The 19,732-nt window shown below is 48.3% G+C and overlaps 8 protein-coding genes across 8 annotated transcripts; 4 read left to right on the forward strand and 4 right to left on the reverse strand.

The window, feature by feature from the left end:
- Window positions 1–531: 531 nt before the first annotated feature.
- On the reverse strand, window positions 532–2,859 carry F4813DRAFT_367747 (Pkinase-domain-containing protein). Its single transcript, XM_049244214.1, has 2 exons — window positions 2,518–2,859; window positions 532–2,454 (listed from the first exon to the last, which is right to left on the reverse strand). Exons 1-2 carry the CDS (start codon window positions 2,601–2,603, stop codon window positions 918–920), a joined length of 1,623 nt encoding a protein of 540 aa, XP_049097363.1. The 5' UTR covers window positions 2,604–2,859; the 3' UTR covers window positions 532–917.
- Window positions 2,860–3,521: 662 nt separating this feature from the next.
- F4813DRAFT_180895 (ubiquitin-conjugating enzyme) lies at window positions 3,522–4,538 on the forward strand. Its single transcript, XM_049239320.1, has 3 exons — window positions 3,522–3,762; window positions 3,827–4,159; window positions 4,214–4,538. The coding sequence occupies exons 1-3, from the start codon at window positions 3,656–3,658 to the stop codon at window positions 4,314–4,316; spliced, it is 543 nt and encodes a 180-aa protein (XP_049097364.1). The 5' UTR covers window positions 3,522–3,655; the 3' UTR covers window positions 4,317–4,538.
- Window positions 4,538–5,549, reverse strand: F4813DRAFT_367756 (ribosomal protein L31e). The gene is made up of 4 exons (XM_049244215.1): window positions 5,410–5,549; window positions 5,252–5,340; window positions 5,096–5,170; window positions 4,538–4,985 (listed from the first exon to the last, which is right to left on the reverse strand). Exons 2-4 carry the CDS (start codon window positions 5,336–5,338, stop codon window positions 4,782–4,784), a joined length of 366 nt encoding a protein of 121 aa, XP_049097365.1. The 5' UTR covers window positions 5,339–5,340; window positions 5,410–5,549; the 3' UTR covers window positions 4,538–4,781.
- A 304-nt stretch (window positions 5,550–5,853) lies between these two features.
- Window positions 5,854–8,353, forward strand: F4813DRAFT_367758 (regulator of G protein signaling superfamily). The gene is made up of 3 exons (XM_049244216.1): window positions 5,854–6,723; window positions 6,776–7,463; window positions 7,522–8,353. The coding sequence occupies exons 1-3, from the start codon at window positions 6,539–6,541 to the stop codon at window positions 7,756–7,758; spliced, it is 1,110 nt and encodes a 369-aa protein (XP_049097366.1). The 5' UTR covers window positions 5,854–6,538; the 3' UTR covers window positions 7,759–8,353.
- Window positions 8,272–10,130, reverse strand: F4813DRAFT_367759 (uncharacterized protein). The gene is made up of 2 exons (XM_049244217.1): window positions 9,626–10,130; window positions 8,272–9,549 (listed from the first exon to the last, which is right to left on the reverse strand). The coding sequence occupies exons 1-2, from the start codon at window positions 9,656–9,658 to the stop codon at window positions 8,659–8,661; spliced, it is 924 nt and encodes a 307-aa protein (XP_049097367.1). The 5' UTR covers window positions 9,659–10,130; the 3' UTR covers window positions 8,272–8,658.
- Window positions 10,131–10,583: 453 nt separating this feature from the next.
- On the forward strand, window positions 10,584–15,205 carry F4813DRAFT_180981 (putative copper-transporting P-type ATPase). Its single transcript, XM_049239321.1, has 2 exons — window positions 10,584–11,411; window positions 11,471–15,205. Exons 1-2 carry the CDS (start codon window positions 11,305–11,307, stop codon window positions 14,877–14,879), a joined length of 3,516 nt encoding a protein of 1,171 aa, XP_049097368.1. The 5' UTR covers window positions 10,584–11,304; the 3' UTR covers window positions 14,880–15,205.
- Window positions 15,166–16,675, forward strand: F4813DRAFT_398502 (uncharacterized protein). Its single transcript, XM_049248055.1, has one exon. It carries the CDS (start codon window positions 15,531–15,533, stop codon window positions 16,446–16,448), a length of 918 nt encoding a protein of 305 aa, XP_049097369.1. The 5' UTR covers window positions 15,166–15,530; the 3' UTR covers window positions 16,449–16,675.
- On the reverse strand, window positions 16,212–18,417 carry F4813DRAFT_367778 (uncharacterized protein). Its single transcript, XM_049244218.1, has one exon. It carries the CDS (start codon window positions 18,302–18,304, stop codon window positions 16,781–16,783), a length of 1,524 nt encoding a protein of 507 aa, XP_049097370.1. The 5' UTR covers window positions 18,305–18,417; the 3' UTR covers window positions 16,212–16,780.
- Window positions 18,418–19,732: the final 1,315 nt, after the last annotated feature.

The raw sequence follows: 19,732 nt of genomic DNA on the forward strand, positions 1-19,732 counted from the left end.
CTTACAGCTACTTTGGGTGCCTCTTAATGTCTGATTGTGAATGGACGTGTATGCTTTCGCCTCAAGCTGGCTAACTGTAGTGAGGCTAGAGTCTATAATACGTGGAAGTATTCGCTCTGTGATGTCTATAAACTGGGAGGTCACCTTTATTTCATACTATATCAGAGGCCAGTAGGCCTATTGAAGCACCATGGTAAACCCTAAGTTAAGGATGATAACCTATTAAAGTAACGTAGCTCCATAGAAATGATACTTTGGTAAATAGCCAATGTGGCTACTTGGTCTTATGTGTAAGGGTTCGGTTTGAGGGCGCGATTCCTATTCTTATTATACCTTTTTCTTGAGACTAGAAGAGAACGAAAGAAAAAAAATAGCATATTACCGATTGGTGCTTGAACCTCCGAGTAACGTCCAGAGTCATCCCCAAAGCGTCAACAAGTAGAGAAATCCTCTAACTAATCAAGATTAATCTGTCGGTTAGCACATACTATATAAGAAAGGTCACTCCGTGTTTAGATTAATCATAAATTCTTTTATGATAAAGGGGGTCCTATTCTATATCGTGACATCTGGTTGGTGCTTCTGGAGACAATATCCCCCATTAAGCTCGTAACTATCTCACAAGAAGCAACGCAACCAACCCCCTAGCATACAGGAGAGCATGTACCTAAGAATACAACAACATTATAACGCACCTAGCCCTAGCAAAAGCTATACCTAAGCCGAGTCTATCATTAAGCGAGCCCCCTAACATTAACCGCTATATAATTTTTCCGTATCCCTTTGCTCGAAACAATATACAGCAGACCTACTCCGGATATTATTCCACCCCCCTTTCCGTCCCGTCCTGTTAATCCAAGGTGGCCATCCTATTATATAACCCCAGATCAAATATTTGGGTGAACCGGCCGGTCCCTCTAGTCCTCCGGTTTGTAGACGCCGTCCTTGCACAGCAGCACTATTTTCTTGAAGAAACGTCTCCACTCGAGCGGGTCACCCTTGAGCTTGACGAATCGCACTTCGAGTAGCTCCTGCGACTCTGGTAAAAAGTACTTGTCGACTAGGATCTCCCCGTGAAGCCCCTGCTTGCGATCGTCCACCGTCCTAACTTTATAAGTGGACACGTGATCACCTTGGCCAACGTATGGCGGCCCCGACGGTAGTGGTACGCTGAGGTTGTGCAATGCATCACCGAGCATCTGGACAAGTAGCTGCGGCGGCATATGCGAAAAGAAGCGAGTAAACGAATGTGCGGGAACGATATCCTTGAAGCGCTGTGCGTGTTGTGTTAGGCTGAGCGGTACCCCGCGTGTCTGCGAGAACTGGCTCATGGAGGGTTCCTCGGCCAGAGCATCGAAGAAGTTACTAGACTGCGTTGGTAATGTTACGTCTGCTCGGGAGATAGGTTGTGTGGAGGACGCGGTTAAGGTACGGAGAACCGGTCTCTCCCAGTCGAATAGAACATCGTTAATTGGTGTTTCGGGTTGTGTGGAGGATATCTTATGAGAAGAGCCGCCATCTATATCCATAGAATCTTGTGATTGCGACTGGCGTTGTGATGAGGGAGCCTGTTGGCTGAAGTCTATATGTAGGTTCTCTAGCATCTTCGTTGCTAGATTTATGGGATCGATGATCTGACCATCCGCGGCTAAGAATTTGTTGTGGCGGGTGTACCAAGGATGTTGTCGTATCTGGGCAAACGTAAATCGCTTCTTCGGTTCGATACTCATCATACCCCTGAGCAACGAGTGGGCCTCTACAGGTATTCGTTCCCATAGACTATCCGTACTTCGGCCGTTCGTCTTCTTGTATTCCTGGTACTCCCAGCTCTGCGAGGTTGGTTCATCCCACGGCGTATTTCCCACGAGGAGGACAAACAGGATGACACCACACGACCAAATGTCCACTAGTTCGGCCGAGTATTTGGTTACTTCACTAGACTTTTTATCTACTCGGCCGCCTGCTAATACCTCGGGGGCAACGTACGGCGGACTGCCGCACATCGTTGTGCTGAGCTTTCTTTGGCCCTTGTATTCAAACATTGTCGCCATGCCGAAATCTGCCAGTTTCAAGTTTCCGTTCTCTGACATTAATATGTTTTCCGGCTTCAGATCTCGATGTGCAACCCCTTTCGAATGCATGAAGCTCACGCCACTGATGAGCTGGTGGAAATAGACCTGTGCGATATCTTCCGTGACGCCTACATCTGCCTCAATCTTGTCGAAGAGGTCACCTCCCTCGGCATATTCCATCGCTATCCATCTCCATATATGGTCTTCGCCTGTCGCAAACCATTCAATTATATTCGGGTGCTGGCCGATGTGAGAATGTAAGGACACTTCCATAGCAATCTGCTTAGCTGAGATGCGGCCATGTTTAACTGCGTAGCCTTTGTGAATTAACTTGACCGCAAAGACTGGAGATTGGGCATCTAAAGGTATGGCCTTTTTGATTCTGAGGCATTAGTCAGTAATCTGAGTGAGTGGAGACGGTGGAATAAGGTGTAAGTGAGCTCACGATGCATATGCTCCTCTTCCTATCGTCTTTGATATGAATCGGAAGGGAAGGTCATCCGGTAGAGGGTCTAATTGAGACTGTATCATTTTGTTTAGTAAAGATAACTCCTATTTGGTAACTTTTAGGCGAAATGATGAAATGATTTGCTCAGATGAAAACCAAGTGTATGAAAAAACCAAGCGTATAAACCGCTAAGCGAATCATGCATAAACATGCAGCGATTGAATATCAAATACGGAATAGGGATTATGGATATCTGGTTCAACAACACGAAATAAAATAAACCAATAAATTGATATTCGCGTTTGAGAAGGAGGAAATTTCAAAACTTACCATGATAACTTATAAACGCGTCTTTGTCGCGTTGAAATACTAATTTACTAATTAGAGGTTGAGTCAAGACTGTTTAGATGTTTTTGTTTGAGGTTGTCTCGCGGAAACCAGCGTTCATTGGCTACAAAGGGCTTTTAGCAGGCAATATACCCCACTGAGGCCATTAAAATCCCTGTTGTCATGGCCAGAGCTGCTACTGCTGCCTTAATGGTGACTTTTTAGGTTTAAGGTATTATTAATAAGCAAAGCAAAAAGGAGAGCCACTGGCCCCGTAAGATAAGGCAACACGGCGATACCTACAGCGCTACGGGGCTACAGCGCTACATATGTTAGGTACCTTGACAGGGTTCTATCGACCCGTCGCGGTTGCCATAGGAGTTCGGCTGGCGGGGACAAAGCGGCCAACGTTGTTTACAAATTCACAATTACTTCGTAGATCCTGCCTCACTTACTTTTCTATTCTAAATTCTGCATCTCGTCATTTTCCTATTGTTACATTTCCTAAGACACATAGTATCAAAGAGGTTCGTAAATAGCATTCCTCAACCTCGATTTTCTTTCTGTCTCTTACTGGAACTTTTATCAATTGGGTGTGGTGCACTCCATACCTTTCATCGCTAACAGCCACAACATTCCAGTTCGACTCGCTTCGTCTATTTCCTCTCTTACCGCAATCCATTGACTAGGGGTACTACCGAACCAAGTAGCTTGACTCGGCCTTTATCCAATTCGTCGCATTCTCTAATATCTACCTCGAAATTCGCCCGACCTTGTTATCAACGGGCAAGATTAATTGCTAGCCAAAATGGACTACGCAGCCGAAGATAGCCAAAATTCTGCACCTGGCAGCGTCCAAGCGGCCAAGCTCGGTAGCACACGGAAAGGCCCAGATGCACAGAGTGTGACGAAAAGGTATGCCGTAGTGATCGCCTCTGATTTGCACTCGTTGGTCATACCTTGTACTAATAGGCCGTAGATTGCAGACAGAGCTTATGCAGTTGATGACCTCGCCTGCCCCTGGTGTTTCGGCCTTCCCGTCGGCGGATGGAAACCTGATGTCCTGGTCCGCAACGATCGAGGGTCCTGACGATACCCCGTATGCTGGTCTTACCTTCAAGCTATCGTTCTCTTTCCCGACCAATTATCCCTATGCCCCACCAACGGTGTTGTTCAAGACGCCTATCTACCACCCGAATGTAGACTTCTCCGGCCGCATTTGCCTAGACATTCTAAAGGACAAGTGGACCGCTGCGTACAACGTTCAGACCGTCCTACTAAGTCTGCAAAGTCTGCTTGGAGAGCCGAACAAGTAAGTTGTCTTCCGCTGAACCCACCGGTCTTGTCTAAACTAACTTAATTATAGCTCTTCCCCATTAAACGGCGAGGCAGCGGAATTATGGGATAAGGACGCGGAGGAATTCAAGAGGAAAGTGCTAGGTCGTCACCGTGATGTAGACGACGATTAGATGGTCTTTATTATACCCTTCGTTCCTCAAGCTTTCATATACCTGGGTGGTTGAGGGTCAACCAGTATGGAGAATGGCGTCAGCGCTTGCACGGTTCGTGTTCCGAGGCTTGGCTGTCTCGGCTTCGCGCATGCATTGCATTTACAGGCGGTTCCAGGCTGGAGATAGCACTTCCTTTTAACATGACATGCGGCAGTATTCCACAAATTGCTAACAATTGATATTTGCTTGACGCATCGTGATGTGCTTGTATAATGTGAGAAGACCATTCGTAAATGCTATCATAGCATCTCCAAGTAGCGAGCGGGAGGGTCACAAAAATAAGTAAATATTGTTCACGGTTCTTGATTCATCAACTAGTGAATCTTATCTTAATGTCATGAAGCCAGAAGGTAACTCCGAAACCATGCCCTTCTTGAACCCAGCCGGTATCTCAACGAAACGATGTTTTTCCTTTGCCTTCCCTTACTCCTCGACCACGGCCGTCACCAGGCCCTTGGGGTTCTTGACGTTGACGGCTTGAACGTAGCTGTAGAGCTTCTCCTTGGCATCCTCCTCGTCGTTTCGTCTTCGGCTAATTCGGACACGGATTCTGTACGGAACACCCTTGACACCTTGCTCCCAGACCTTCTTGTTCAGTTGAGGGTCGAGGCGGACGTCGGAGGTTTGCTAGAAAGCCAGTTAGCTGGGTTGATGATATCTCGTAATTATGCCGAAGTGTGCGGTGCAGTGCATTGGGAGGATGGAGGTGGGTGAGTGATGTGGGTGGTTTGCCGTACCATAGCCTTCTGCGCAAACTCCTTGATCTCCTTGATGGCCCGAGGAGCCCGCTTCTTGAAAGTCACACCATGCAGCTACTCAATCCATCAGCATTTAATCCTTCCAAAAATATTTCGTACTAAATAACGCTCGGTTCTGGCGCGCGATGGACGTACTCTCTTGTGGAGGTGGATGGTGTACTCGCGGGACACGACCTGCTCGATGGCCGACTTGGTGGCTGGCTTCTTTCCTTTCGACGACATTTCTGAATAAGGAACCGTGATTAGAATTATTTACGTGGTCGAAGGGAATGGTTGGCGCGCGGAGTTCTTACTGGATTGATGTCTGGGTGTTGGTCGGAAAAGTTCGGTCGTGATGTTGTTTAGCTTTGCGAAATTGAAAATTCAAGACCTTGATGTGGGAAACTGAGGGCAGGAGGAACAATTCGCTAGCCGAGCCAATCAAACTTAGGGTTGTGGGATTTAAATGTGGCTAGTGCTGTATTTGCAGGCTGGTGGGGTGTGGCTTGTGAAATCCGGGTGACCTGAACAGAGAGAGGTACCTGAGGTACATGTACTTCGCACCTATGTAGGTACCTACGTTCCTAAATCTACCTGCCTGCACCTATCCATTCAATGTTGATCTCAAGAATCTAGGCCAAAACAGGTAGTAATACCTAAGGGGTGACAAGTTCCCGTCGTGATAGCAACAAATCATAGCTAGAAGTTGCAAGGCTGCTACGCTGACATATGTACCTAACATGCAGACTTCAATTGCTACGTAAATGCATCCATTCCTTTCAGTTTTATTCCTCTACACAAAATTCATGATCCTTTGTGAACCTGTTTAATGTCATTTGTGTAAGAATTAGTGTGGCTGACTTGTTACCTACTGTGCCACGAGTTCTCTCAACCCCTGGCCCTTTAATTTGACAGTTACGAGCTACTTCCCATTTCAAGCAATCACAGTGGTCCAGGCGCCAAATCAACCAGCAACTACGGCCGACAATCATCCTACACTGCCTTTCCTAGCCTTTCTAACCTAACCTAGTGGATTGCCCAGTTTCCTTTCTCGCCCAACGCCATCATCCACGTTCGGTCCACGTCCGGTCCACGTCGCTCTCTCTCCTTTCGACAAATTCTATACAGTCGTCATCACCCTGCGCCGAGCGCAATTTCACTCTTTTCGATTGTATACAACAACCCGAAGCGACATAATTCATTCGGACCAAGTAACTCCAAGTAACTCCAAGTAACTGATGAATTCATACGCCGACAATTGCCTCAATCAATCCTACGCTTCTCATCATTCCGATCGCACTTTACGCGACGACAATAGACACGATTGCAGCCTCCCCTTCAAGGGAGAGCTCGGCTCATAACCGTTATACAAACGCATTTTGGCGTTGACCTTCCCGCCAATCATCCCGAATTCTTGCAATTGCCGAGCAAGAATTCTTCAAGATGGCGTACAGTGGTACTCTGGAGGAGGCGCATCAGCCGTCACTATCTCCCGACGCTACGGTACGAAATCGGTTGCCTACGCTCTTCGAGGTACTATGTCGTCGCACACATCCGCCCGTCGATCTGTTCTCCTTCTATATCTACATGCGAGATCAGCAACGTTCCGTCGATTACTTGGATTTCTGGTATGGTGCAATTTGGAATCAGCAAGGTTTATTTTGCTAATAGAAAATTTAGGCTAGATGTAGCGCAGCATATGTCGCTTTGCCGTCACTACGTTCGGGAGCTTAGGCGGTCCGTTCTTGTGGGCACACCTGACCTGGAGACGGAAGAGTCTAAGCGATCTTCTAGAGTTTTGGAAGCAATGGGCGATTTTTCGGGACCTGCGAGATTTGGTGACGAACAGGGAAGGGAGCGGGATGCACATATCTCCACTTACCTGCGTGAGCAACCTATGCCTGGTGGCATCCACGACTCTCCGGCTAGCAGCCAAGAGCGAAGAGCCCGAGCCAGCACCCAGCTCAGCTCTAGCACGCCGCATCAGATCACCGATTCGAATTCACCTGAGCACAGCGTGGCCCGACGGGATATTCGAGCGTCCGCGGAAAAGATCCTCTACACGTTCCTGCTCCCTGGTGCCGAGCGCGAGATTACCTTGGACGGTTCCATTGCGGCAGAGATTACCCAAGCTATCGAGGAAGAAAACCGTGACGATCCCGAAATTTTCGACGTCGCCAAGGATTATGTGTTCCAGGCGATGGAGCGAGATGCGTTCCCGGGCTTCCTACGTGCTCGTGCCTTTGGCAATCTAGTCCCTCCTACTCTTATCGCGAGATTGATTATTGGTCTTGTTGCTCTGTTCGGAGCTTTCTGGACAGGGTTCAACCTAATTTTTCTCGACCGTTCCCGTCTGGATCGATGCTGGGTATGTATTCCGTACTGTTTAGAACTTAACTTAAATATTTATCTAACTTTAACCATAGGAAATCCTACCATTCACCATTGGCGTCTACTTCCTCGCATCCTATCAGTACTCCCTGGATCCTATCATGGCACTTGCAGGCTTTAGCGAGTTGACGCCGTTGCAGTTCACCCGCATTAGAGAGCCGTATGTTCGCAAGCTACTGATCCAGCGTTCCTTCGTGGTTCTAGCCGTGACGGCGCTAGTTGATGCAGCACTGTGCGTGCTATTCATCTTCGTGCCCGGTCACAGGTTATAAACCAGCATAATGCCATCGCCTGTTTCAGCAAAAGCATTCGGTTTCTCTTTTTGCCTTTGGTGCACCGCATTTTACGACGTCATGACCCCATTTTGTTTCCAGGAGTTTCGAGCCTCGGGTTTACGAAGACTTAGGTACTTCTAAGTCTTGAATAATACTCTGCCACGGTTAGGGTGGGAGGGGAGTGTGATACCACCAAGCACAAGCAAGCAAGCTTTCGTTCCAGGTTTCTTTTTTGTTTTTATCATTTTCGGAAGAGACGTGCCCATCATAAATGTATGAGGGAGGAAAAAGGGGGAAGGGCACGGGGCGTGGCGTATGGATTCGTCATATCTCGAGTCCCTTTATTTGGTTCGGCGGCACTGCTCGTTTGAGCATGCTGCTGGGGAAATATCTTCTATTCGTCTTTTGTCCAGTAATGGATTTATTTAATCAGAGGCTACGGACAAGTCTCGACGCTCTTGTCAAGGGCATTTTGCCTCGCTAATCGATTTGCTGAGCGGTTATGTACAATACTCAAAGTAGCTAAGCAGTCAAAGACTGTCGTCAACCTTATGGTTGGGCAGGTTGCAATTGATTCTACATATGATTTCCATATGCCCAGTGCCTAGTTTCATTCTGTGTCATAAACGTAGTTCGTAAGCTTGCTTTATTTTAGTCTCTTATTTACCTAGGCATAGGTAGTTCGTCTGTTACTGTCACTATCATAATCTATATGTTCTTTGTAGGTTTCCTTTGCCTGTGACATCGTAAGACTTCTCTTTTGCAAGTCTAGCCTATCGGGGATATTCCCCTAGCCATAGCTAGAACCTAGCGTTCATCAAAATGCGTAAACCACTACTCATCAACTCATAACAATACGTAATATAAGAGTTAATCGTTAACCCTCTTGTAAACCTCCTAAAGTCTTCGACGACTCGCCCGCTGCTTCTTCCCAGCGCTTGACGCTCCCGCTCCCGCACCGACGATTTCCCCTTCATCGGGCTCCTCCTCGTCTAGATCCATGGCCTCATCCGAATCTTGAGCCACATCCAGGCTACTACTTCCACGCTTGCTGTTACGCTGGCCGCCACGTAGTCGCGCCACCGCAGAATCTAAGTACCGGCCTTGTCCGCGACCGTGTGCGCCTCCTTGCGGGGGAGACACCAAGTCCGCTTTACGCTGCTCCTCGATGAGCTTCGTCTCGCGCGTCTCCCAGGCGGTCTTCTCGTCGTGGCGCTTCTTGGCCTCGTCCTTGATCTGAGCGACCTGGGCCTCTAGGTCGGCGAGCGTGGACGTGCATCTATCGGACCACGTGACTAGGGCTGTGAGCATAGACGGGAGCGAGTTGGGGGCTAGATCCCGTAGGGGCGAGACGCTGGAGACGTGCACGGTCTGGTGGCGCGGGTCGAGCTGTGCTTCGATGAGACCCGCGTAGATCGCGGAGATCACTAGGTCTTCGACGGCGCGGGAGTCGGAAAGCCCGAGGCTTTGTTGTAGGGTCGCGTAGCTTAGGTTGTGGGGGTCGCGGGCGAGTGTTAGGAGGGAGAGTTGCCGTAGTTTGAGGGTTTGGGCGTCGTTGAGTTGGGGGAGTTTTCCGGCGAGCTGTGTGTAGCTGGAGAATGTGCCGAAGGAGAATATCTCGAGGAGTGAGAGGTACGATGCGTACTCGGGGGACTGGCTAAGGGACTGGATGTGAGGCGCTTGGAGAAGCTCGGCGAATACGTAGGTGTTTGGGTTGGATGTGGCTTGGGTGACTAGGTCAGCTGCTGCTCGGGGTGCGGCTGCGGACTTCGTGAGAGCTAGATATGGCTGTTACTCCAGTTAGCTACTGTATACATGGATAGGTTATATCAGGAGATTATGTGGTAGATATTTCAATGCTTACCTCTAGAGCATTCAAAGCCTTGGTCTGCTCCATGATGAAGGTAACCTCGCCGTTATGCTGGCGATAGCAACGACGTCAGATTCTCGCAAGGTCGATGGATAAGGGGCCACGGCTAGAGAGCTAAGCTTTTTGGATCGGCTAGCCTTGCCCTATAGGATGGAACGACGATAGATTCACAACCTGGAGATCAGACTGTGGAGATCCTTGCTTTTGTCTGTTTCAATGGTTACAATTAATTACAGGGTATGATGGGAGTCAACCGAAACGGCTGGATCTTATGAACCTAGGTAAGGAGAAAGGTACTGGGTCAAATAAAAAACAGCAGAATTGTAAGACAGGATTTCCTATTGTTTGATATTTAGGGCAGTTTTGATGTTGTTAAGGAAGCGCCTTGTATCATGGCCTTGTATCATGACTGTTTGAGCTTCCAAGCACTAAGGTCCCTGTCATAGCGGGGCATTTCCCTTAGCTGCCTGTCTTATCTTATCACTCCGCACTAGGCAGTACTTAAGTACATATTTCGCAGTTACATACATAGGTATGTATGTACCTTCGAAAGGGGACTCAATAACAAAATCAAATCTCTACATTAACAGACAGATTTATGCCCAGAAAAAAATGACAAATACTGAGTGTTTAGTATATTGCGTGAAATGGGTCAGCACGTGAGTAGACTATAATTAATTCAGAAATCCGTTGGAAATAGGAGTGTCAAATCCTCCGTTCTTGCGCGGAGCTAATGGTGGTCTTCTAATTAAAAACTATCTCCTACGTACCTACGACCGCCGGATAATATTCAGAAGTACCTAATTTAGTGGTCATACGCCTAAAAGAGGCGCTATTCCGCCCGGTCCGAACATACCGGGAACCGGCATTTGCCTTAAAAGGTATTTATTTCTATACTGTGAATTATCTTTCTCTTGTACTTTAACTTAGTTATTGATTTCTAATATGTCTAGTTACATTTGTATTGTTCAGTATATAGAATGGACATACGTAAGCATTCAATAATCGGTCGAGAACGTGTCCAGATCTAAAATATTGTAGCCAAGATTCCTATTGAGGATCGCTGGAATTGCCGAGTTGGGAAGGTTATCGGGAAGGTTACGAGTTCGATGTGGCACACTTCGTAATTGTATTGAATCGCCGTCCAAGTCATTTACACCGCACTGTACTGGATATGCGCCTGGTCAAACACCAATAATCTCCCAATACGGTTAGCTCCACCAATTTGCTATGCAATGAAACACCCGATTAGTTCTAGGGCGCTTCATATTTTCCCAGTGCATCTAGGTACCGTTACGTACGAAGTTGCGTTTCCCTAACCCCCCCGGTAGCTTACAAACGCTCTTAAACCCCCAAAAAAGGATCGCATCGTTCGACATTCCGGCTTCGTTTCCTCTTCTTTCGCCATTTGCCCAGTTGTGACCTGCAATACACACTTACACTTACGTATCCCCAATTTAATTTAACTTGCTTCCCTCCGCCTGGCGCCGAGGCCTTGTCGACCAACCTTGTTTTCTCACAGGTTCTTTATGCAACGAGCATCACCAAGCAGCAGTAATATCATGCCGGCCATTGTATAGGAACTTTGCGAAGTGTATAATAGACGGACCAGCGACACAGTCTTCGCCTTTGTCGGTTCCTTTCGAAATATAGTCCAATCGCACTCATCAAATATGGCTCCAGAACATATCAGAGTTCCAGCGAGGGGATCAACTGGATCTTCCTTGCTGAGTCCAGCACCTCGATGGGCAACCACCACTTTGAGAGTCGGTGGCATGACGTATGAACCCCAACCCCAACCCCTTTGTCTAATTGTTCTATTAGCTTACACTCCTCTAGCTGCGGCGCTTGTACTTCGGCCGTTGAAGCGGGCTTCAAAGGCGTCGACGGGGTTGGCAGCGTGTCGGTGAGTCTGGTGATGGAGCGCGCGGTAGTAATGCACGATCCACAACGAGTCCCCGCCGAAACCGTACAAGAAATAATCGAAGATCGCGGGTTCGAAGCGGAGGTTCTGTCGACCGATTTGCCGACTCCATTGCAAACTCCAAGGTTCGAGGTCGAGGACAGCAAAGATGAACCGCCAACGACCGTCACGACAATCGCTGTCGAGGGTATGACATGTGGGGCGTGTACGTCGGCCATCGAAGGTGGATTCGCGGATGTGACAGGAGTAAAGCACTTCAGCATTTCACTGCTTTCGGAAAGAGCCGTCATAGAACACGACGCTTCTCTCCTACCTCCTGATGAAATTATAGAGATCATCGAAGATAGAGGATTCGGCGCGACTCTAATCTCAAGTGAAGAATCAAAACCGGTTAAGAAATCGGGATTGGCCAATTCGGAAGCATCGGCTCTTGCTACGACTACGGTTGCGATTGAGGGTATGACATGTGGTGCTTGCACCTCTGCCATCGAGAATGGATTTGCTGGTGTTGAGGGTATATTACGGTTCAACATCAGTTTATTGGCAGAGCGCGCCGTTATTACACACGATATCGTAAAATTGACACCGGAAAAGATAGCAGAAATCATCGAAGACAGGGGTTTCGGCGCCAATGTTCTATCCACGTTAGCTGATATGTCAGATCACTCGGGAGGTCCTTCGACGGCCCAGTTCAAGATCTACGGTGATCCCGACGCCGCAGCTGCCAAAGCAATCGAGGATACGCTGCTCGCTCTCCCTGGTGTTAGCTCGGTTAAGCTGAGCATGTCCACGTCCAGACTAACCGTATCCCATCAACCAAGCCTGACGGGATTGCGCGCGCTTGTAGAAGAAGTGGAAAAGCTAGGATTCAATGCTTTGGTCGCCGACAACGATGATAACAATGCGCAGTTAGAGTCTCTAGCGAAGACAAGAGAGATTCAAGAGTGGAGAAGGGCATTCCAGGTCTCACTATCCTTTGCTATCCCAGTATTCTTTATTAACATGATTTTCCCTATGATGATTCCTATCTTGGATTTCGGTGGCCTAGTACTACTTCCCGGTCTCTTTCTCGGCGACGTTATCTGCTTGGTTTTAACGATACCCATTCAATTCGGCATAGGCAAGCGTTTTTACGTTTCGGCCTTTAAATCCATCAAGCACAAGTCCCCAACTATGGACGTACTTGTTGTTCTCGGCACATCTTCTGCCTTTTTCTTCAGCGTTTTCACTATGATCGTATCCCTTCTATTTCCGCCGCACAACCGACCAAGCACTATTTTCGATACCAGTACTATGCTTATCACGTTTATCACACTCGGTCGATTCCTAGAGAACCGCGCAAAGGGTCAGACTTCAAAGGCCCTCTCACGGCTCATGTCCTTAGCTCCATCCATGGCTACCATATACGCCGATCCAATTGCTGCTGAGAAGGCGGCAGAGGGTTGGGACATGGCCAAATCGAAAAAGCCGGAGACCCCAGCCCACGATGGTAACGCAGAAGAGGCAAAGGTTATTCCTACCGAACTCATCTCAGTTGGCGATATTGTGATCATCCGCCCGGGAGATAAGATTCCTGCCGATGGAACTATCGTACGAGGTGAAACGTACATAGATGAGAGTATGGTTACCGGAGAGGCCATCCCAGTCCAGAAACGAAAGGGCAGCAACGTGATAGGTGGCACTGTCAACGGGCATGGCCGAGTCGATTTCCGCGTTACCAGAGCAGGCCGGGATACGCAGCTGAGCCAAATTGTCAAGCTCGTGCAAGATGCGCAGACTACCAGGGCCCCCATCCAGCGGTTAGCTGACACGCTCGCAGGCTACTTCGTTCCCACCATCCTAATTCTTGGTTTTCTGACATTTATTACGTGGATGGTTCTCAGCCACGTTCTAACTAACCCACCTAAGATTTTCCTACAAGCCGAAAGCGGTGGCAAGCTGATGGTCTGCGTCAAACTTTGCATATCCGTGATTGTATTTGCCTGCCCATGCGCGCTTGGTCTAGCTACTCCTACCGCGGTTATGGTTGGTACAGGTGTGGGTGCAGAAAACGGTATTTTGGTCAAGGGCGGTGCTGCTTTGGAGGCTACGACTAAGATTACTCAAGTCGTCCTCGACAAGACGGGAACCCTCACGTATGGCAAGATGAGTGTTGCAAGCATCGAGATGCCATCCGGCTGGCAGGATAAGGAGTGGCGACAACGTCTTTGGTGGACGATTGTGGGTCTGGCCGAAATGGGAAGCGAGCATCCAGTTGGCAAGGCCATCCTAGCAGCGGCGCGGAACGATCTCGGCTTGGATCCCGAGGCAGCTATTGACGGCAGCGTCGGCGAATTTAACGCCATCGTCGGGCGGGGTATCAGTGCGCGTGTCGAACCCGCTAGTGCTGAGCGCACCCGTTACCAAGTGCTTGTCGGAAGTGTTCGTTTCTTGCGGGAAAACAAGGTCGAGGTACCAGAAGACGCAGTTGAAGCTTCGGAAGAAATTAATTTGAAGGCAAATAAGTCGAAGGCTTCTTCTGCCGGGACGACAAACGTCTTTATCGCGATCGACGGTCAATACGCCGGTCATCTCTGCCTAGCGGACACGATCAAGGAAGGGGCTGCGGCGGCCATTTCGGTTTTACATAGCATGGGAATCAAGACGGCTATCGTTACCGGTGACCAACTATCAACTGCGCTCGCTGTCGCATCGTCCGTTGGCATCTCGCACGACAACGTGTATGCTGGCGTATCTCCAGACCAGAAACAAAATATCATCCGAGAAATTCAAGACAGGGGTGAATGTGTCGCCATGGTTGGTGACGGTATCAACGATTCGCCTGCGTTGGCTACCGCCGATGTTGGCATCGCCATGTCTAGCGGTACAGATGTAGCAATGGAAGCTGCGGACGTTGTCCTTATGCGACCAAACGACCTTATGGATATCCCCGCTGCTCTTCACCTTGCTCGTACTATCTTCTTACGGATCAAACTAAACCTTACTTGGGCTTGTATGTACAACATCGTCGGCCTACCTTTCGCTATGGGTCTGTTTCTTCCCATAGGTTGGCATCTTCACCCCATGGCTGCGGGTGCCGCCATGGCTTGCAGTAGCGTCAGTGTTGTAGTTAGTTCGCTACTTCTGAAATTCTGGAAGCGACCGCAATGGATGGAGGAAGCTTTGCTTGCGGACAAGGGTGGGCTTAAGAAGCGCGGCCGCGGTTGGGGCTTAGATGGCGTCGTCACTAGAGTCCAGGACCTTGCGGGAACGGTGTTGGGCAGGAGGTCAAGGAAAGACGATGGATACGTACCATTAGACACGTTGGATCGTCCCGAGGCATAGTTGCCTTTTTGCATACGGCGCTAAAATACCTTTTGGGATATTCGGATCGCGTTTGGATTTTCAACGAACGCATTGCATTATGGCGTTGAGGAGCGTTCTACCCTATACATACATACCTACCTACATACAGTAAACTATCCCCAATATTATTCCCCCATGTTTATAAATTAGGATATTTAAACGAAATTCTCGGAGCCGAGATAGGTGCTCAAGCTAACTTTTGCGGTACCTGTGACTAATGACTTCGATATTTCGACTAGGCCTGATGGGTATTAGTACCAGCATATTGCGCACAGGTAGTCCCTGTTATTTAGTTTCTTGATGTTTCTATCGTAAGTGTTTTAATTCTTGGCCAGCAAATTCGGCGCGGGGGTTCCTGGCTGCATGAAGATAGGTATGTATTGACCTTGACCGATTCAGCCCCAGAGCCGCATTGCAGCCGCATTTTGTACTGGGTCTTGGTTTTTTTCTTCTCATTCCTACCTAAACCTAGCAATATCAACATCAGACAGACCTTCTTTGGACATTTTGATAACTGGTTCTCCCGACTATATACCTAGGTACCTATATACTTGGTCTACATCTGTGTCTTCATAGTTACCTACCTTACATATTCGTTATACATACATAACACAGCCAGGTGACTTCACAATGGCGAGAATGGGATTATCCAGTTTCCCCAGATCTCCCTTCGGGTCCTTCGGGGGCCTCGGCGGGACAACCAGCACTCCAATCCGAGTCCTCATCGCGCTTGCTCCCATCACCATCCCCGTCGCTTACATGGTCTACCTCCAGCGCTCGCTTGTCCGGCACACCGCTGCTTCGGCACTCATCTGCCCGCCGGACTCCCTGTCCTCGGGCTCTTCGGCCGACGGCACCAGCGACAACAAGGAAGCGCTCCCGTCCGACGTGCGCCACCATCTGGAGCTGTACGTGGTGGCGCGGGAGCGCGTGGCCTCGGCGGCGGTGCCCGTGTCGTCCCTGCGCCCCGAGTTCATCTCCAAGAAGGGCAATCTGAGCGGCCTCCTGGACTCGTATGTCGGCGCTACGATGGCGGCTTTCTCGTGGACGCCGCAGGCGTTGCTGCTGGCGCGCATGGGCGCGGCGGTGGCGGATCCGGAGGCGTACCGGCGCTCCTTCGACGCGGACTACCTCGCCGCGTGCCGCTTTCGGCCGGGCGACCGCGTGTGCGGCGTGTATGTCGTGAGGAGCCGCAGCCGCAGCAAGGGCCGGGTGGTGCTGGATCTGGCGCCGCCGGAGGGGTGGACGGGGCCGGTGGTGGGGGGGGTGTTGGTGGTTGGGTTTGATATCGATGTTGATCGGACGGGGAGGGGGAGGAGGAACGAGAGGGAGAGGGAGAGGGAGGGGAAGGGGAAGGGGGGTGGGAGTGGGAAGGATGAGGGGGAGGGGGAGATTAGGTTTGTGAACGAGACGGTTATGTGGAGGGAGAAGGAGGGGGGGAAGGCGACGCTGTTAGAGGGGTGGGTGGGGAGGTGGTTTCATACTATGATGGCTAGGTGGTTGGTTGTTAAGGGGGTTGAGGCTGTGACGGGGGGGAAGAATGAGTAGGGAGGTTGAAGATGTGGGTTTGGTATATAGGTAGGTAGGCATAGGTAGAATCGCTCTGGTCCAGGATATTTACAATTTCCACTCTCCGTATCCAAATGGGGTAGATTGACTCGTTGTCTCATGGCTAGCAAGGCAGTGCTACACTATGTGGCTCAATGGACCTTTGTTTTTCTGAGGTATATTCCGTTTTTCTTTCTTGTAAATCAACTATGTTGTGTTAGGTAGGGCTTGATATTCATTTTTGGGTCTAGTATTCTCAGTCTAGGGTACCTTTTTAGTTATCCATGTATATTATCCCACGATGCTATGTTGCATTTCATATTCCCCAACCCTTAAACAATGAACATTAAGAGGAAAACATACAGTACTCGAAGGGCTGTTCCACCTGCTATAACCAAAGCCGTGACTTGTCCAACAGAATATAACGGAGAAGTCTTCTGTACCGCATTGATGTTCATCGTGACTTCGACTGATATCATGCTCAGCAAGGCGAGGACGCTGGTTTCTAGGAAGCTTATGCTGACAGTCACACCGTATTCAGAAAATCGTTCGCCGGCCAGAAGTACTGATTGGTAGGCATTGAAGTCCATATGCCCGCACTCGTGACATCTTTGGCAGTCCTCGCAGATTTTGCATGGGGGGAGAGATTGTTTTATATCCCGGCTACCATTGTGCGGTAGTATGCCATTGTTACCAGGTTGTGGCGGTACATCGTTATTGCCATTTTGTAGTTGTCCATCGTCGTCTGCCCTTCGTGATGATATACTGTTGCTACTATTCTGTAGCGCCTCGTCATTATTAAGATCGTCATTGTTGGTGTCATTGTCATTAGATCTATCATCGCTAACGTTTCGTGATGGTATACCATTATTAATATTATGTAGTGGTATGCCGTCGCTAACACCTTGTAGTGGTTCATCGCTGCTAGAGTCATTCCGTTTCTGGTCACTACAGCGCCTCTTCCTGTTGCATACTTTGCAATAGCAACATTCTTTGCAGAAATGGCATTTGCAGTCTGCATGTCGTATTTCTACGCTGGATTCGATACAGGAGTCGCATGGGTAGCATGGGTTTTCTCTATCCCACTTCTCAGCTTCGTCAAAAGTTGCAGTCCGCGTAATGGCGAAGTAGCCTCCGTAAATAGTATTGATGAATCGATATCCGAAATAAATCCAGAACGGTTTGACATCGTTCGGGGATACCGATGAACAGTTGCTCAACCATGACCACCAAAATGCAGAGAAGCAATCGCAATCGCTAGTGAGACGCAAGTTTGCAGTGAAGTTTCCCACGAGGATACCTTCTACAATCAAGCCAAGCAACTGGGCTATCAAAGCAACGACCACTTGCCCTCGAGCTGCTAATGTTTCCTTCGTGACTAACTGGAAAGAGAGAGAATTTCCTTGCGCATCGAGGATCAAAGACCCTAATATTGCATCGATAGGGGAAAGCTCTCGACGGCTTAGTGGGACGAGAAGAGCAATGGCTAAAGACACATGTGTAGCAATTAGGCCTTGACCAATCTCTTTTACCGACGTCTTGTAGATATGAAATACTCCCGTAAGAGTAATGAAGAATAGCAATCCGACTTGCGCCCAGGAAGCTGCGCGAACACCATCTCCCACTATGTCCGCATCGGCGCTTTTACACTGGCCAGGTTGGTCTGGCCCCTTTGCTCGTAACCCTACAAACGACACACATCCGAGGAGAAGGGCCAAGAGCGCGGATATATATCCGGACGCACGCAAGAACCTAGCGTTTAGCTTGCGTGCATTAATGATCTCAAGCGCAATAAAGATAACTTTGGATGCTGCTAATATAATAACAGTATATAATCCGATTTGATACGACTCCATGATACCAAACTATTGAGTTGAGAAATTTACTGCCACAAACCTACTGCAACATTATTTACGAGAGGGGCACGAAACTTGAGGTACTTAATAAAACTTCACTGACAGGTCATTTTGCATCTTATTTTCATGGTCTGTTCTACAGAGCCTCACCTGCTTGTTGGCATGGAATAATTGGTTTATATTGGGCGGCAATCAAGCGCCCACTTAGAGTGCTACGCTTTCCCAGCCAATAATGTAGACCTGATTACCTTCCTCCTTGCATATATGCCGTTTGGCGACAGGCCAGCCACTCATCGGCGCTATTTTTTGAGGATCACGCTCAATGTTTTGACAACTCAAAGATGACAGTTTCTCATGACGATGATTGCCTGGTCTATGGATTATGAATGTCATGCCCTTTGACCCCTCCTAGGAATGAGAATCAGCAATGAAAGCCTCGGGTTAATTAAAAACTATATCATGAGTTCGGCTTTGAACCTAGAGATTATTTCAAATAATTTTAATTTGACGATTCTTATTTTTCCAGGTACTCCTATTTCCCCCATATTGCTTCTTTCTGATTCCTTCATAGCTGGAGCTACTACTGACTTATTGAAATAATTATTAGGCTAGAAAAGAAATCATATCAAGAGTTATGACACTGTCGGTCTCTGATTGAGAAGAACAAAGCAAGAATCTTCATAGCTGGTATTTTTCCTTTGCGTTTCGAGCTTTTATAACCATCCTAAATTAATTCCGCATGAGTAACGACCATCAGATTATCATAATCATGCTACCTATACTGATCCGTGTTTGGTAGCCGATAAATGGCCTCTCGGTTTTTCGGTCTAGAAGAGTGGTGGCAAAGGCATGAGTCTTGGTATGAATAATATAAAAGTAGTTAGTGAGTGTCTAAGTAACTAACTAACCTAGATCTCTGTCAACTATATACTATTAGATCCTTAGACTACCGAGGCGTCTAGGATAAAGAGCTTCCAGTTATCTAGCCTCGGTAGGGTATTATACTTCCTCATGGTTCAACTAGAACTGGTTGATACAGATAATAACTTGAAATAGAAATAGCTTCATCTTAGGCGGAGTTGACCATCCGTTCCTACCCATATCAATACTTTACAGAAACAAATACGACGTTGAAACATGGTGTTCCTAAAAGGACCTACTATTTTAGTGCCGATAAGTATTAAAATAGGAAATACCAAAGTCGTAAAGGTTTATGTCAATTTTATCTAAAGGTCATGTGTAATGAAACTTTCCTGGTTCCTAAGATCGGAACTAATGCGGGACTTCTTAGACTTAGGTCAGGGCTGTCGCGATATCCACCCTGCCACTTTGCAAGCGGCTCGGTCGCACCTTACTAAAATGGTAGAGCTATACGATCACGGCTCTTGGCAACTTGAACTTTCTTGAACTTTGGGAGAGCACGTGGCC

The sequence above is a fragment of the Daldinia decipiens genome, assembly GCF_022478715.1.
Source record: "Daldinia decipiens strain CBS 113046 unplaced genomic scaffold F4813scaffold_30, whole genome shotgun sequence".
Taxonomy (NCBI): Eukaryota; Fungi; Ascomycota; class Sordariomycetes; order Xylariales; family Hypoxylaceae; genus Daldinia; species Daldinia decipiens.

What these genes read in the sequence shown, in the direction of transcription:
- F4813DRAFT_367747 (XM_049244214.1), bottom strand. Translation starts at nt 2,603, where the DNA reads ATGATACAGTCTCAATTAGACCCTCTACCGGATGACCTTCCCTTCCGA. An exon ending in GGAAGAGGAGCATATGCATC is followed by an intron (nt 2,455 to 2,517) that starts GTGAGCTCACTT and finishes CTAATGCCTCAG; the next exon opens with AATCAAAAAGGCCATACCTT.
- F4813DRAFT_367759 (XM_049244217.1), bottom strand. Translation starts at nt 9,658, where the DNA reads ATGGAGCAGACCAAGGCTTTGAATGCTCTAGAG. An exon ending in AGGCTTTGAATGCTCTAGAG is followed by an intron (nt 9,550 to 9,625) that starts GTAAGCATTGAA and finishes CTGGAGTAACAG; the next exon opens with CCATATCTAGCTCTCACGAA.
- F4813DRAFT_367778 (XM_049244218.1), bottom strand. Translation starts at nt 18,304, where the DNA reads ATGGAGTCGTATCAAATCGGATTATATACTGTTATTATATTAGCAGCA.
- F4813DRAFT_367756 (XM_049244215.1), bottom strand. Translation starts at nt 5,338, where the DNA reads ATGTCGTCGAAAGGAAAGAAGCCAGCCACCAAGTCGGCCATCGAGCAG. An exon ending in CCATCCACCTCCACAAGAGA is followed by an intron (nt 5,171 to 5,251) that starts GTACGTCCATCG and finishes TGGATTGAGTAG; the next exon opens with CTGCATGGTGTGACTTTCAA. An exon ending in AGTTTGCGCAGAAGGCTATG is followed by an intron (nt 4,986 to 5,095) that starts GTACGGCAAACC and finishes CTGGCTTTCTAG; the next exon opens with CAAACCTCCGACGTCCGCCT.
- F4813DRAFT_180895 (XM_049239320.1), top strand. Translation starts at nt 3,656, where the DNA reads ATGGACTACGCAGCCGAAGATAGCCAAAATTCTGCACCTGGCAGCGTC. An exon ending in GCACAGAGTGTGACGAAAAG is followed by an intron (nt 3,763 to 3,826) that starts GTATGCCGTAGT and finishes AATAGGCCGTAG; the next exon opens with ATTGCAGACAGAGCTTATGC. An exon ending in CTGCTTGGAGAGCCGAACAA is followed by an intron (nt 4,160 to 4,213) that starts GTAAGTTGTCTT and finishes ACTTAATTATAG; the next exon opens with CTCTTCCCCATTAAACGGCG.
- F4813DRAFT_398502 (XM_049248055.1), top strand. Translation starts at nt 15,531, where the DNA reads ATGGCGAGAATGGGATTATCCAGTTTCCCCAGATCTCCCTTCGGGTCC.
- F4813DRAFT_180981 (XM_049239321.1), top strand. Translation starts at nt 11,305, where the DNA reads ATGGCTCCAGAACATATCAGAGTTCCAGCGAGGGGATCAACTGGATCT. An exon ending in TTGAGAGTCGGTGGCATGAC is followed by an intron (nt 11,412 to 11,470) that starts GTATGAACCCCA and finishes ACACTCCTCTAG; the next exon opens with CTGCGGCGCTTGTACTTCGG.
- F4813DRAFT_367758 (XM_049244216.1), top strand. Translation starts at nt 6,539, where the DNA reads ATGGCGTACAGTGGTACTCTGGAGGAGGCGCATCAGCCGTCACTATCT. An exon ending in GTCGATTACTTGGATTTCTG is followed by an intron (nt 6,724 to 6,775) that starts GTATGGTGCAAT and finishes TAGAAAATTTAG; the next exon opens with GCTAGATGTAGCGCAGCATA. An exon ending in CCCGTCTGGATCGATGCTGG is followed by an intron (nt 7,464 to 7,521) that starts GTATGTATTCCG and finishes CTTTAACCATAG; the next exon opens with GAAATCCTACCATTCACCAT.